This window comes from Acinonyx jubatus, chromosome D1 (assembly GCF_027475565.1).
Source record: "Acinonyx jubatus isolate Ajub_Pintada_27869175 chromosome D1, VMU_Ajub_asm_v1.0, whole genome shotgun sequence".
Lineage (NCBI taxonomy): Eukaryota > Metazoa > Chordata > Mammalia > Carnivora > Felidae > Acinonyx > Acinonyx jubatus.
Genome location: NC_069390.1, coordinates 41,031,426 through 41,045,652, shown reverse-complemented (window position 1 = coordinate 41,045,652; position 14,227 = coordinate 41,031,426). Strand labels below are relative to the sequence as shown.

Sequence of the window (14,227 nt, the reverse complement as noted above, 5' to 3'; positions counted from 1 at the left end):
CAGCCACCCCTTCGTCACTGGTTTCCTTGGGCAGCAGGGAGGAAAGGGAGAGGGTCTCCTGGTGGACTGGGCACAGAAGGGTGAGATTCCTGTTCAGAGCGAAGTGAAGGAGGAAGAGAACCAACCCCAGCTTCATCCTGTATATTACTGAGCATGAGGAAGTTGGTGCTTGTTCAGTGTAAGACTTTAGGTTGACAGGAAAGATCTAGATTCTTGCTCCAGGACAGGCCCCATGAAGCCACAACACACTACTTTAGTCCAACTCCTGTCTGTCACAGCTGGATTTTAGGTCCTCCCCCCCACATACCCGGGGGGGGGGGGGACCACCTGTGACAGCCGTGGCCCCTCTCCCCCCTCAGCCTGTGGTGACTGTCCAGATCCCATCCCCGAGTGTCAGGAAGGAGAGGCGCTCACCGTGGACAGGAACACCACAGAGCTCTGCTGCCCTGTGTACCAGTGTGGTGAGTCCCAGCTGGACATGGGGACCTAACCGTAAGGGGCTCCAGGGACATTTATGTGCCACCAGAAACTGTCCGGCTAGCTCAGTGGGTAGAGCATGAGACTCTTATGTGCCACCAGGCCCCTTCACCATGCCCTCACCTCAGGACCGTGGGAGTTCAACAGGGAGCAACAGGGAGCCCCCAGGTAGTAAGCACCGAAGCATGAAGTAGCCAAAGCCATGATGAGACCCCACCCGAGGAAGCCGGGCCAGGCCAGGGGAGCCGGATGGTGTGGGGTCCAGGCTGTGACATGGGTGGCTCTGAGGCTTCATGAAGAGGTTCCCTGTCCCCTCCATGGCCACCCAGCCCAGGGCCAGGGACAGGCCTGGGTTGAGGCCACCCCAATCCTCCTAGCATTGATTTACAGTCTTCATTCTCTGACCCCAGGCCCCTGCTTCACAATCTCTGTTGTCACTGTATTACCCTGGTATCTGCACATGGAGGCTGCATCCCTGACGACCCTGCATCTTGAAGCCTCTGAAGCTCTTTGGTTTTGCAATCGCAAATAAGCGTGGGCCCTTTCTGATAATTTTACAGGACATAGTACCTTAATACAGGGTGTACTATGTACCTAGTACCTTAATAGTACCTGGTAGACATAGTACGGCCAGCATTTGAGACCTGAAGAACACCTGATGGATAAGAATTAACAGACTGGTTAAATGTAAAGATGACCCCATTTGCAAAAACTGCACATTGACTGTGGGAAAAACGTGAGCGAACCTCACGGGCACAGAGTGGGGATACTCCAGGGGCAACGCCGACTGCTTCAAGTGTCAGGAACCAAGTCTGAAACAGTGTAGGTTTCCCATGGAGCGTTCCCCAGATGTGCTGTCCACACCAGACCAATCGGCTCCACCCGGGGTCTCAGAGGCCACTGGTCCCAAAAGTGGGGCCAGCTTACAAAGATGATCTGATGATGATCTCAATGTCCTTCCTCTCGTCTTCTCTCTCCTTTTTCTGCGTGTCTCTTCTTCTCTCCACTTCACCCCCCTCTCTTGTTCACGTGTCTCTCCACGCTTCTCAGGAGAAAGCCTGGTCGTGTGCAGTGAGTACAAGCAGGGTCAGTGAGTCATGGTTTTGCACCCCAGTCCTGCCATTTTCTGGCTGTGTGGCCTAGGGCGAGTCACGAACTCTCTGAGCCAAGGTTCCTCATTTGTAAAATGAGGTGCTAATAGTATGTCCTCTGAGGGGCAGTTGTGAAGCCTGGAGATAATATATGAAATACTTGATGGTCTTTGGGATACAGAGGTGCTTAGTATAAGGAGGCTATTGATATTATTACCTTCTCCCAATCTTCTTTGTACTTTTATTATAGAGGCACTATATATGCCTTATAGAAAGTACAGAATCCAAGTAAAGATAAGAAAGTGAAAATACTTTCTTCCTGCTTCCACTGTCAGCACTTGAGTATATATCCTTCCAAATAGTCTCTATGCCTTTATATGTGTGTGTGTTTTAACCAAAATAAGCATGTATATGCTCTTTTTTATTTATGTTTTATTGTTTTTATTAAAGTATAATCAGGGGCGCCTGGGTGGCTCAGTCAGTTAAGCGGCCGACTTCGGCTCAGGTCATGATCTCGCGGTCTGTGAGTTCAAGCCCCATGTTGGGCTCTGTGCTGACAGCTCAGAGCCTGGAGCCTTTTCAGATTCTGTGTCTCCCTCTCTCTGACCCTCCCCTGTTCATGCTGTCTCTGTCTCAAAAATAAATAAACGTTAAAAAAAATAAAGTATAATCAATGTACAATATTATATTAGTTTCAGATGTACAACATATTGTTTCAAGAAGACGTTACTCTGTCTTCACCATGATGAATGTAGTCACCGACTGTCACCATGCAATGTCATTACAATATTACTGACCATATTCCCTACGCTGTACTTTTCATCTCCGTGACTTATTTATTTTATAACTGCAAGTTTGTATCTTAATCCCCATCACCTATTTCACTCAGCTCCTCACCCGCCTTCCCTCTGGTAACCACCGGTTTGTTCTCTGCAGTTAAGAGTCTGGCTTTTTTGTTTGTTTTCTTGTTCATTTGTTCTGTTTTTCAGACTCCACACATAAGTGAAATCATATGGTATCTGTCTTTCTCAGTGTGACTTATTTCACTGAGCATCATACCGTCTAGCTGTATCCATGTCGCCAACAATGTGCACGTGCTCTTTTTTAACCAGCTGTTTTCAGTTAATGTTAATAAAAATTTCAAGTTCTGTCATACCCCATCTATGATTTTCCTGGTTTGTCCAACCCAGGACCTGTGGTCTCTTAAATATCATTTAATCTAGCATAAGCATCTTTTCCTGCGTGACATGGAATTGTAGAGTTTGGGTTGTGGTCCTGCAGAAAGTCCTACCTTCTAGATTTATCCACTTGCTTCCTCCGGGAACTGTTTTCCTTGCTCCTCCCCATCCTCTGTGCTTCCTATAAACTAGAAGTTAGATCTAAGACCCGGTGGATTCAAGTTGTGTGTGGGGCCTGACAGAACACGAACTTCAACGTACATCACATCACGAGATACAGACTAGCTGGTTGAGACACCGCGACTCAGGCTAATGTTGGTCCTGGATTACGGTGGGGACTGCCAGATGCCTCCAGCTTACATTTACAGTTTTCCTCTTTCAGCCAGAAAGTAACCCATTACTTTGACACTACACAAAAGTCCTTCTCTTCCTCCACCTCATAATTTTTTTGATAATCCTAACCTGACTACTTGCAGGGTGACACAGAATTCAGGGGAGGGAAGGCCCAGCTGAGTGACTTTAAGGTTCTGACATTGTCATATCGCTAATGCCTCATCAGAGTGGAACTATGTCTTCCACTAGGAGTTCTATGGAGAGACTCCGGGAGCCCAGACTTCTTCCCAGGACTCTAGCCCTGGAGGGTGTCTGAGGACACTGGGGGGAACCCAAGGAGGAGCCCTCTCCTTAGCCAATGTTGCATTCTGGGGATTTCTGCTCCAGGTATCTGCAGCTGATGTGTCCCCTGCCTCCCCTCCCTCGCAGTGTGTGAGAGCTTCCGCTGTCCCCAAGTACAGTGTGGCATGGGCACTGCTCTGGTGGAGGTGTGGAGCCCAGACCGCTGCTGCCCCTACAAGTCCTGTGGTAAGTCCCTGGCCAGGGATGCCCTTCCCCAAAGGCAGGGATCCAGGGCCCCCGTGAAGAGTAAGGGAGGGGAGGAATGACCCACCACTGTCCCTCCAGAATCCCCAGATGGAAGCTGCCAAAATCACCTTCCTCGCCCTGCATCTGATCTCTGGGTGCTTAGCATTCCTACACCTTTTTCTCCCCAGGACAAAAGAAGGGAAAAATCAAGTTCCTTGTTCCCAAAAGGTTTTTCCTTCTAAAGCAAGTCTTTATTGCAGCTGTCTGTTAGTAAGCATGATTTTTGTTAAAATTTACCTCAGTGGCACCTGGGTGGCTCAGTTGGTTAAGTGTCTGACTCTTGATTTCGGCTCAGGTCGTGATCTCACGGTTTGTGAGTTCGAGGCCCATGTCGGGCTCTGTGCTGTTGCAGAGCCTGCTCGAGATCCGCTTTCTCTCTCCGCCCCTCCCCCCCCAAATAAATAAACAAACAAACAAACAAAAATTACCTCAAACTCCTTTGGGAGCATCAATGATCAATAGTGAATACCAGTGAGCTTTATATAAAATGTTATTTAAAAAGAGTTGAGAAATTATTTTGCATTTATTTCACTGTCTTTTTCCAGGCCTGCAATGTAAGCTTCACGAGGGTAGAGATTTTAGTCTATTTTACTCATTGTGTTGTCCCCAGAGCACAGAAAAGCCTCAACATATAGTAAACATGACTGAGTGACCCGGGAGAGCGTTTCACAGGCACTGTGAGCTCTCCTTACCTTGAAGCTCGAGCTGACGTGGTGTCTGTTAAGTTTGCTAGTGGGGCCACAGCAGTCTTCCAACGGGACGTGCCCCTGGTCAGAAGTTCTGCCCTTGATGCGTTCCCTCCTGGAGAGGCTCCACATCTGCTCTAGAAAGGGTTTTCAGGAGGATGGGGCGGGATGAAGCCCAGATGACAAAGGACACCTGTGATTGGTCTGTCGGCCTGTTTCTCCTCACCCGCCTCTGGTGGAGCTTAGGACCCATCACTGCCCCACCTGCCCTACCAGGAAAGCCGCAGCCCCCATGCTGGGCCAGGCTGGAGGGAAGCTGAGATTTTGGCTTCTTCCCCCCCCCCCCCACCCCAGTCCCTATCCCAATTGGGCTTGAGTCTGTGCCAGAGGAGGGGCTGTGCCAGAGTGAGCGGCGTGGAGGCCCGGGAAGACTTCCACCTGGACGTCTCCAGTGAGACAGGTCCTGGCCCCTCCTGTTTTTCAGAGTGTGACTGCGACACAATCCCGGTGCCCCGGTGCCACCTGGTATGGAGACCCTGCTCCTCCCCGCCGTCTATGACCTGCCTCCCCCTTTCCTTTCCACTCTTTCCCATCCCCTGGAGACCCTATTCCTTTAATGTAGTGCAAAGAGCCGTGGATCACAAGTTGGCATTCTTGTCCTAAGCTCTGCCCTCTGAGCCCAGTGTCCTCATTTATAGAGTGGGCGTGAGGATGCTTCAGCATCGTGATGAGCAAGTACAATGATGATGGTGGGGATGGTGGGGATGGTGAGGATGAAGATGATGAAGGTGATGATACTTTTTACGGCAGCTCATGCTTATTGAGAGCTAACTATATGTCAGGAACGTTCCTGGGCCTTGTGTATATAGTGTCATACCAACAAGGTTGATTCCACGATGAGCTCAGTGATACAGACAAGGAAGCTAAGGTTCAGATCGTGAAGCTAGTAAATCACAGTCAGGATTAGAACCCAGGAAATCTGACTCCAGAGGCCATGCCCTTAACCACCAGACCGCACAGCCACTGAGGGAAGGGAAAATACTGTAAGAAATGTGAAGTTATGTTTAAAGTTTTTTCACAATTTTCTAGATTTTATATATTCTCCTCACCCCCTACCCCCCAGCACACATTTCCTCTCATTTTCTCCCCCACTCCTCCCTCCTCCCTTCAACTGGTGAAGGAGGAAGGGAGATAGTATGAGCCAAGCTGGGTTCTTGGCTGGAAGCCATGCAATGGTCCCTCCCTGATGCGGCCCGTGGGTTCTTGGGATGAAAGGAGAGGCCTAAGTCCCTGAAGAAGACGTCGGGGAGTGATCCTCAGTGGGGAAGCCATACTGGGAATTTCTCCCTTGGCTGGGGAGTGACTGAGCTTGCCGGAGCTTGCCAGCCCCTCCCCACCCACCGCGAGGAGGCAGCTGATAGAGACAAGGGCCCCGGTGGCAGACTGCTCCCAAGGGCAGGGCTGGGCTTCCCCAGCGTGGGGTGCTGACTGCCTCTGCCCCACCCAGTGGGAGAAGTCCCAGCTGGACGAGGAGTTCCTGCACAGCATGGAGAACGTGTGTGGATGCGCCAAATACGAGTGCGGTGAGTGGGGAAGGGAAGCCCGTGGGGTAGAGCCAGGCTGGGCCTGATGTGCGTGCTGGGTTCCGGTGACTGTTGCCATCCTGCACGCCCAACCAGTGAAGGCCCCCGTGTGCCTGAGCCGTGAGCTGGGGGTGATGCTGCCGGGCCAGACCGTGGTGGAACTCTCGGCCGATGGCGTGTGCCACACCTCCCGCTGCACTGACGTGCTCGACCCTCTTACCAGCTTCTACCAAATCAACACCACCTCTGTGCTGTGTGACGTGCACTGTGAGGCGGTAGGTGCGGGGCAGGATGGGGGTGGGCAGGGGCAGCGGCTGCCCTGGGTGATCCCTGGTGCTCCAGGAATCAGAGGAGTCTCAAGGTTTCTAGACAAGTCTGAAGAGGAGACATGGTGCAGGCAGGGAACCCTTCAGAGACCTCTGTAGAAAGTGCCGAGAACGGGCGGGGTTGGGAGAGGCCAGGAGGGGAACGAACGGCAGGAGTGAAGGTCTGGTAAGGGCAAGTATTTGACAGAAGACGTATTGATGAAGCACCTACTTACGACTGGTACATTCCCTATTGCTTTGGTTTGTGTGTTTGTGTTGTTACCCTTTGTTGCACTTCTGCACACCCAGTATCTAAGATAGCGACTGGCTTCTAGTAAAAGCTAAAAGGGGCTGGCATTATTCCCATTTGTCAGATGAGAAAGATGAGGTTTAGGGAGGTCTGGTCATTTGTACAAATTCCCACAGGGACCGGGACTCAGACTGAGGTCTGCGTGGAAACAAAACCAGCACCCTTAATCACCAGCAGTGCTGTCTTTGAAAGGGGTGGAAATGCTCTTCGTCAACTGGGAATGGGTCTAGGAATTGCTGTAAAGGAGGCTTAAGGGATGACCTTCCTGTCTGAAATAAGAGGCTGGGAGCGAGCTCCCTTTCTGAGCATCTACAGGGGGGCTTCTCTGGGCTTGGGGCTCAGAGACCATCAGACAGTAGGAAAGCAGGAGGGTGGAGGTGGGCACATGGCTGAGGTCCCTCTGGTCCCGCCCTGTCCTGCAGAATCAGGAGTACGAGCATCCACGGGACCTAGCCGCCTGCTGTGGCTCCTGTAGGAACGTGTCCTGCCTCTTCACTTTCCCCAACGGCACCACCTCCCTGTTCTTGGTATGCAGCCCCTTAACCACCCACCTGGGAGGGCATCCCAGGAGGCAACCAGGGCTCAGGGCTAGGCACAGACAGGGTCCTGGGCAGCACCTGTGCCCAAGAGCTGTGCCGTGTCTGTTCACTCAGACCATCTAGCCACCCAGTCCCCATTGTCCACCTCTGTGCCCTCCAGCCTGGGGCGTCCTGGATCGCAAACTGTACCCGCCATCACTGTGGCAACACGCCCCTGGGCGCTGTGCTTGTCCGCTCACCCATCAGCTGCCCGCCACTCAACGAGACCGAGTGTGCCAAGGTCAGTGCCAGACTTCTCCCCTCACAGCATGGCCTGAAGCCAGGGGTATCGCCTGTCTTACTGGCGGGGGGTGTTGCAGGGTGGGGGGCTCCTGTGTGCGGAAGTGAGGGAAGAGGGGTTCCCTGGAGGCCGTACCTGCCCTGCCACCCCAGCTCCACATCTCTCCGTGTTCCTGCTCTGACCGCGTCACACCCCACATCCTCATACATCACACACACAGCTGCACACGGATGTATGCAAACATACATCCTCACATGTTCTGAGACGTCACATACACGCCATGCAGGTGCACAGTTCAGTCCTCTGATGCTCTAATGGCACTACCACTAGCCAAAACAGCACTGGCAGGGACAGCTGTCACTAAGGGCACATACCTCAAGGAAAAAGATTTCTGGAGGGTTTGGTTATTGTTAAATGAGGAATGTTCCTGAGATTGATACTGGACATTGAAAGGTTTCTGATCTTAAAAACAAGTACACATGCTCCCAGTCACACACACTCGCATTACAAAACCACACAGGTATATGTTCACAAAATCACATGCATGTGCTCACACACACAATACTTATTTACAAAGAACTGTCACATCATTGTTTTATCCATTTCATAATAGAGGAGGAGAGCTATAAGGGATAACTGCACCCATTTTAAGGGTGGGAAAACGGAGCCCAGAGGAAAAGGATGACTTATCCAGGGCTGGGATGGAGCCCAGGCCACTGAGCCAAATGGGTCAGCCCCTGCATCGCTCCCCTCCCGGACCCTCTGTGCAGGAAGCACTAATGTGGGCACAGGGTGGGGCAGGAGGGAAGCCGCCACTGGAAAGATGGGAGGATCTCACCATCTTAACCCAGCCTCCGGTCTTACTGGGGCCACTGGCAGCTTTTATGCCAGTGGCCCAGCCAGTCAGGTTAGTCCCTGTGGCTCTCCCATGGCCAGCCCAGGGGCGCCTTCTCCCTCTGGCCAGGGCCTGATGGACGGTAGGGCCTGGCACACCTGCCCTGGGGCATCTTGGGAGGAAAAGCTGAGTCAAAGCTCTTGTGCCTTTTCTGCCTTTTGCTGGGATCTTGGCTTCTGGCCTGGGACGGGCTCTCCCACTCACCTCCCCTCCTCTCCCTCTAGGTTGGGGGCTCAGTGGTACCTTCCTTGGAAGGATGCTGCAGGACATGTGAGTGAGCACGGTGGAGGCCCAGGGGTGAGGTCTCTGGTCGGGGGACAGGGTATCCTGTCAGGGCTCAGAGGGCCGGGTTCCTGGCCTGGCACCTCCAGTGCTAGTTCTTCGGGGGTTTAGATGAAGGGATCACACCGCTACCATGGGGCTCACGGCACTGGCACAGATATGCGGGTGGGCAGAGCCCATGCTCCTGTCCCTGTCCCAACAAAACGCCTTTACTTCTTGATGGAGACAGGGGACATTGGGCTATTGAGTCCAGGAGGTCAGAGATTCATCAGCTTTTCTGCCTCCTCCTGCCCCTGCCAAGACCCCCAGCACGGAAGCCCCCCAGGTGAATTCTCCTTGTGGTCAGGAGCCCTGTCTCAGAGATTCCCCCTGGGGGGGGAATTCAGGCCCACAGGGTCGCTGTCTCAGTCCGAGTGACCTGGACTCACACCTGGCCCCTGGAACCTACAGCCCGAGCCACATAAGCGTGCACATTCTAGTCAGCTTTAGGACCTTTGTCTACACGCCTCCCCTCTCCCTAGTGTCCTCAGACTGTCCTTTGGAGGGATGTAGAATTTGACACCCTTTTGTGTCCACCTCACATACTTCAAGGAAGCTGGGCTCAGTGCCTCATTGGCTGATCTCCGACCCGCAACTCATGTTCCCTGAATATTCCATGTGCTTCCGTGTGACCTACGACCCGTGTCCCTCTCCCCAGGTTCCCCGGGGACCCTGTTTCCTGTGGTCCCCGTTAGCCCCGCCTCTCCTCCACGGGTTAGTGTCCACTGCCACCCAGGTACTCCTCTCGGAAACCCACAGGACTGAGGCATGCAGCCACGTTGCTATTCCCAACAACGTTCCTTCTGCTAGGTGGCCCCAGCTCTGGGGGTGGGGGAGGGGAGGGCGGGGCCTCTGCTCCCTGCCTCTGGCAAAGGCCTTTCTCGGCCAACAGTGCATGCTGGGTAGCGAGCCTCATCCCTTGGGCTTGCGTGGGAATGCTTCAGCGGTTCCCCCTCTCCTGGACCCATCAATGCCGAATGCCACTACCACTTTGCTCCCACTTGTCACTCAGCTGGCCTTGGTCTGGGACCCCGAGGGCCCTGGCCAGGACAGCCCTTGGTCCTCTTGCCTCCTGGAAACAGGGAAGGAGGAAAAAGTGAACTTAGCTCTGGCCAGGAGTCCTCCACTGGGATGATAGGAAACCCACTGTGGTGAGGCCAAGAGGCCACAAGAAAGGATTCCACCCTGTTTCTGGCAGGCACCCTTAGTGACAGAGGGAGCCCATGCATCAGACAAATATTTATTGAGCATCAATATGCCAGGCCCTGTTTTAGGCACTGCAGACACAGCATAAATAAAGCTTTATGGAGCTGATGTTGTAGTGGGAGAGCCCCGCATAATAAGTCAAATATATATGATGGATGCATCCAGTTTTATGGGGATTGAAACTTATGCAACTTGGGGGGCCTCATAAGAGAAAGAACACAAACTTACAAGTCCTGTATCAGGGTGTGAAAGTGAGTATTCATTGAGAATGAGAAAAGAACCTACAAGTTGTGGAAGGGGCCGTTCAAAGGAAGGCCCAAAGCTTCCGTTTCCCCAGCATACTGGGGACATGATGGTGACAGTGCCCCAGATAGAAATAAGGCAAGGGAGGGGGCAGGGAGGGAGCACAGGGTGGAGGGAGGGTGGGTGTTATAGTTTCAGGAGTGGTGAAGGAAGGGCCCAAGGATGAGCTATTTGAGCCAGTGAGGGCAGGAACGGCCCTGAGCTCGCTTGTCTGTGGGAGGCGTGGTCCAGGCAGAGGAACGTGCTTATCACTTTCCACCTCTGTGACAACTGTGTGAAGTGGGCAAATCCCTGGCCCTGTCTGATGGATAAAGGAAACCCAGTGAGCCTGAGGCGTGCAAGCATCTGCTCGGGACTGGAGTTTCCAGACATCCAGGAAACTGCAGATTCTTTACCCAGAAGCCCTCTCAGAGTCAGAATGCTGAAGCTGAGCCAGAGGCACAAGGGGAGTCGGGGGTGGGGGGCATGGCCAGGGTCACGGGCAAGGATTAGAGATAGGCTTTGGGGGTGGGGTGGGGACGCAGCCCACCTCGTCTCCAGATCCTCCTCCTCCCTGGCCAAGAGCCCCTGAGGCCATCCGGACATCGTTCCTTTTCTCCCCTGCCCTAGCCATCTCCACATCTTTCCAGGGCACTGAGTTAGAAGGCTTTCTCTTTGCTGGCGAGGGGCTCTAATGCATGGGCACTAACACCAGTAGAGAGACCCTCTAGCATGACACTAACTGCCCCAGTCTGGCCCATCCTGCTGCCCCCCTGCCAGCACTTCTCAGCCATAGCTGCCTCACCCAGCCTGTCCCCCCAGGTAAAGAGGATGGGCGCTCCTGCAAGAAGGTGACCATCCGTATGACCATCCGAAAGAATGAATGCAGGAGCAACACCCCTGTGAGTGTCGCCCGAGTGGCGGTGGGAGGAGGTTGGGGGGGGGCGGGGCTACACCGTGGGCCTCACTGGCCTGCCTGTCTCCAGGTGAACCTCGTGTCCTGCGACGGGAGATGCCCATCCGCCAGCATCTACAACTACAACATCAACACCTACGCCCGCTTCTGCAAGTGCTGCCGGGAGGTGGGCCTGCAGCGCCGCTCTGTGCAGCTCTTCTGTGCCACCAACGCCACCTGGGTGCCCTACACAGTGCAGGAGCCCACCGACTGCGCCTGCCAGTGGTCCTGAGACCTGGGGGCTGGCTGGCCCAGTGTGCAGGGGGAAGCTCCTGGGGAGTAGAGAGCTGGTATGTGCTGAGCATGGAATGCCAGGCAGAGGCACAGAACGTGACTAGAACGGGCCACACCCATACCGGCTCCTTCTCTGGCCTCCCTCTCCTGCATACAGGGAAAGTGCCACACCCGAGGGGTCAGGGAACTCAGCTCTGTCCTTGGCTGAGGTTTGGAATGGGCCCTAGATTGGGGGCACCAGCCCCTGCATGGATGTGGGAATCCATGACTCTGGCTACAAGTGGAGAGGGGGAACACTTTCCTGAGAAGGAAGGACCAGAGCTAGACCCAAGACCACGTGCAGGGCCAGGATGTGGTGGCCCATTCTCTCTTTTGGCCCTTTCTACCAGGGAAGAACCACAGACACAGTAAAAGGAAGGGAGGCTTTAATTACAACACACAGGCCTGTGAGTAGCTGCCCAGGAGGACTTCCCAGAAGCATAGAGGGGGGGTTCCCAGGCCGGGGTCCTCTCAGCAGTGTTGTGAGGCCAGGCCTAGAGACCGGGGAGGGGGCTTGGTGACCCTCAAGTCCCCTATAGCCCCAAGAGGGATGCCCTCGTATTCTGTTGTTGACACTGTGGTTCAGGAAAGGATTTAGGAGAACAGACCCATGCCTGCTGTATACGTATCCCCCACAGCCAGACTTCCTGGAGGTGAGCTGGCTCTTGAGAGGTGGGGGCAGGATCCTTGGTTATTTAATGGTAACTTCAGCCTGCAAGGGCAGTGCCTGGCTTTGCAATGTGACTTCTCTCCAAGGACATAGTAGAGTTGGTCTCTGGAGGGGCCTGACTGTGAGTTTTGTGGCTCAGCCAATTCCTAGCTCTCTGCATCATGGGACTGTTTAGCAGGAGAGCGTCTATCAGTGGAAAATGCAAGCCCTACATACAGCTGATCTCCCAGAACCTTGTCTCTGAACCAGAGTGTCCTTCTTAAAGCCAGCTCTAGGGTCCCCTTCACACCCCACTCTGTAGGCCACCTCCCCATGCCACTGTGTGCTGCTGGGTCCAGGCCAGGATGCTCAGGCCCCAGCAGTGCTCTGGTATGTCTGGGGATATGTGGCTGCCCTAGTGTCCCTAGGTTTGGGGATAGAGGCCTGTGCCAAGATGGTCCCCAGCTGTTCCTGCAGCCTCTTCGTTCTTGTATCTGTATTCTGGTTCTAGATCCAATAAACCACGGAAAGATATCAGGCCTCTGAGCATCTCTGAGGGTGTCAGGTTTGCTTTGAATCTGAAGGAGTTTCAGCTGTGAAGAAAAGACTCTATTTTATGGCCCTGAAGGTCACCCCACCTTGTCCTGCCCCCACCTGTGCCCAGGACTGTGCCCCCTTCAGCACCTGCCCTGCCCCCACTGTGTACTCCTGGGGACCTCACTCCTGATGGTCACACCCACCACTGGAATCACATCTTTCTGCCTCTTTACCTCACCTTCACTTCCACCCAGGCATCCCTCCTGCCTGCTCCTCCTGGAAGCCAGCCTCCTACTCCAGCCCTTTGGCCAAATATCCCAGTCCTGATCCCCCAGCTGCCTCCTGGGAAACCAACTCTTTTAGATTCAGACATTTTAGTGTAAGATTCACAAGAAGCACACGTTATCAGCCAGCATGATCCCATGCCCTGTGCTTTAGAAAGGACAGGACATGGTGAGGAATTTAAACCTTGATCAGTGTTGCCGGATTGCCCTCAAAAAGCCACCAGCAGCACTGATATCAGTGTTCACTGAAATGATTTGGAGATGGTGATTTATATAAAAAATACATACACCCTTTGATGAAGCCATCATATTTCTAGGCAGCTGTGGTAGGCTGAATGATGGTCTTCCAAATATGTCCACATATTCATACCAGAAAGCTCTGAATATATGACTTTACATAGTAAAAGGGACTCTGCAGATGTGATTACGGTAAGATGTTTGAGGTAGGGAGGCCATCCTGGATTATCCAATGTCATCCCAAGAGTCCTTGGAAGAGAGAGGCGGGAGGGGTCAGAGAGAGGAGATGAGATGACAGATGTTGAGGTTGAAATGATACATTTTAAGGTGGAGGAAGGGGCCGCTGGCCAAAGAATGTGGGCAGCCCCTAGAAGCTGGAAGAGGCAAGGAATGGATTCTCCCCCGGAGCTCCAGAAGGAACACAGGCCTGCCCACACCTTGATTTTAACCCAGTGAAACTGATTTCAGACATCTGACCTCTGGAACTCTAAGAGAATAAATTTGTGTTATTTTAAGCCATTAAGTTTGTGGTAATTTGTTACAGCAGCCATAGAAAACTAATACAGCATCTAAAAAGGCAATTCATACAAGGCGGGTGCCCAATTATTTATTACAGCATTGTCTTAAGTTAAAAAAAAAAGTAACAACTTTACATGCCTATCAATGTGAATGATTAGATCACCTGCTACAGCCATGCCATTGAAAATCATAATAGAACTGTTTCATATACTGGCATGGTGGGCTCTCTAGGATATGGTAAATGAAGAAAGGAAATTGTGGGTCAAGTCCCACAGGATGATCCACCTCCTTTATGCACCTGTGCAGGGACACACACACATACACACACACCTACATCAGTCTCATTCCCTTGAAGGGTTTTCAGGACTGAGGAGGGCCCTTCCTCGCTGCTTGGGCCAGCTGGTTCAATGGCAACATTGGTCCCAGAACATCCTGTTTGGTCCTGAGGGTCCCAAAGACTGTCACTGTGTAAGGGAGGACGAAGTGATTAGAATAGATTCAAGGCTCAAGGGGTATGTATGGCTTCTCCCCTATCCCCAATCTCTTTGCATGACTTAAAGCTTCAGGGAAGCCCAGAGGCCACACAGCAGACAGGTAAGGAAACAGGAATCCAGGGCCCAGCCCCTCAGAGAGCTGGTAGCTGAGCTGGGTGGCTGCCCAGCCTACGGGCCCCCTGTGACGTCTTTGCAAACACGAGGG

At 53.0% G+C, this 14,227-nt stretch overlaps 1 protein-coding gene across 1 annotated transcript in view; it reads left to right on the top strand.

Moving 5' to 3' along the window:
- OTOG (otogelin) overlaps positions 1-12,510 on the top strand; it is a 91,234-nt gene extending 78,724 nt beyond the window's left edge. Inside the window, exons 47-56 of the mRNA XM_027073251.2 lie at positions 360-461; positions 3,509-3,607; positions 4,838-4,878; positions 5,861-5,936; positions 6,033-6,211; positions 6,974-7,078; positions 7,251-7,370; positions 8,490-8,535; positions 10,897-10,976; positions 11,061-12,510. Coding sequence (XP_026929052.2) covers positions 360-461; positions 3,509-3,607; positions 4,838-4,878; positions 5,861-5,936; positions 6,033-6,211; positions 6,974-7,078; positions 7,251-7,370; positions 8,490-8,535; positions 10,897-10,976; positions 11,061-11,261 — 1,049 coding nt within the window. The 3' untranslated portion in view covers positions 11,262-12,510. The remainder of the gene's footprint in view (positions 1-359; positions 462-3,508; positions 3,608-4,837; positions 4,879-5,860; positions 5,937-6,032; positions 6,212-6,973; positions 7,079-7,250; positions 7,371-8,489; positions 8,536-10,896; positions 10,977-11,060) is intronic.
- The last annotated feature ends 1,717 nt before the right edge of the window (positions 12,511-14,227 follow it).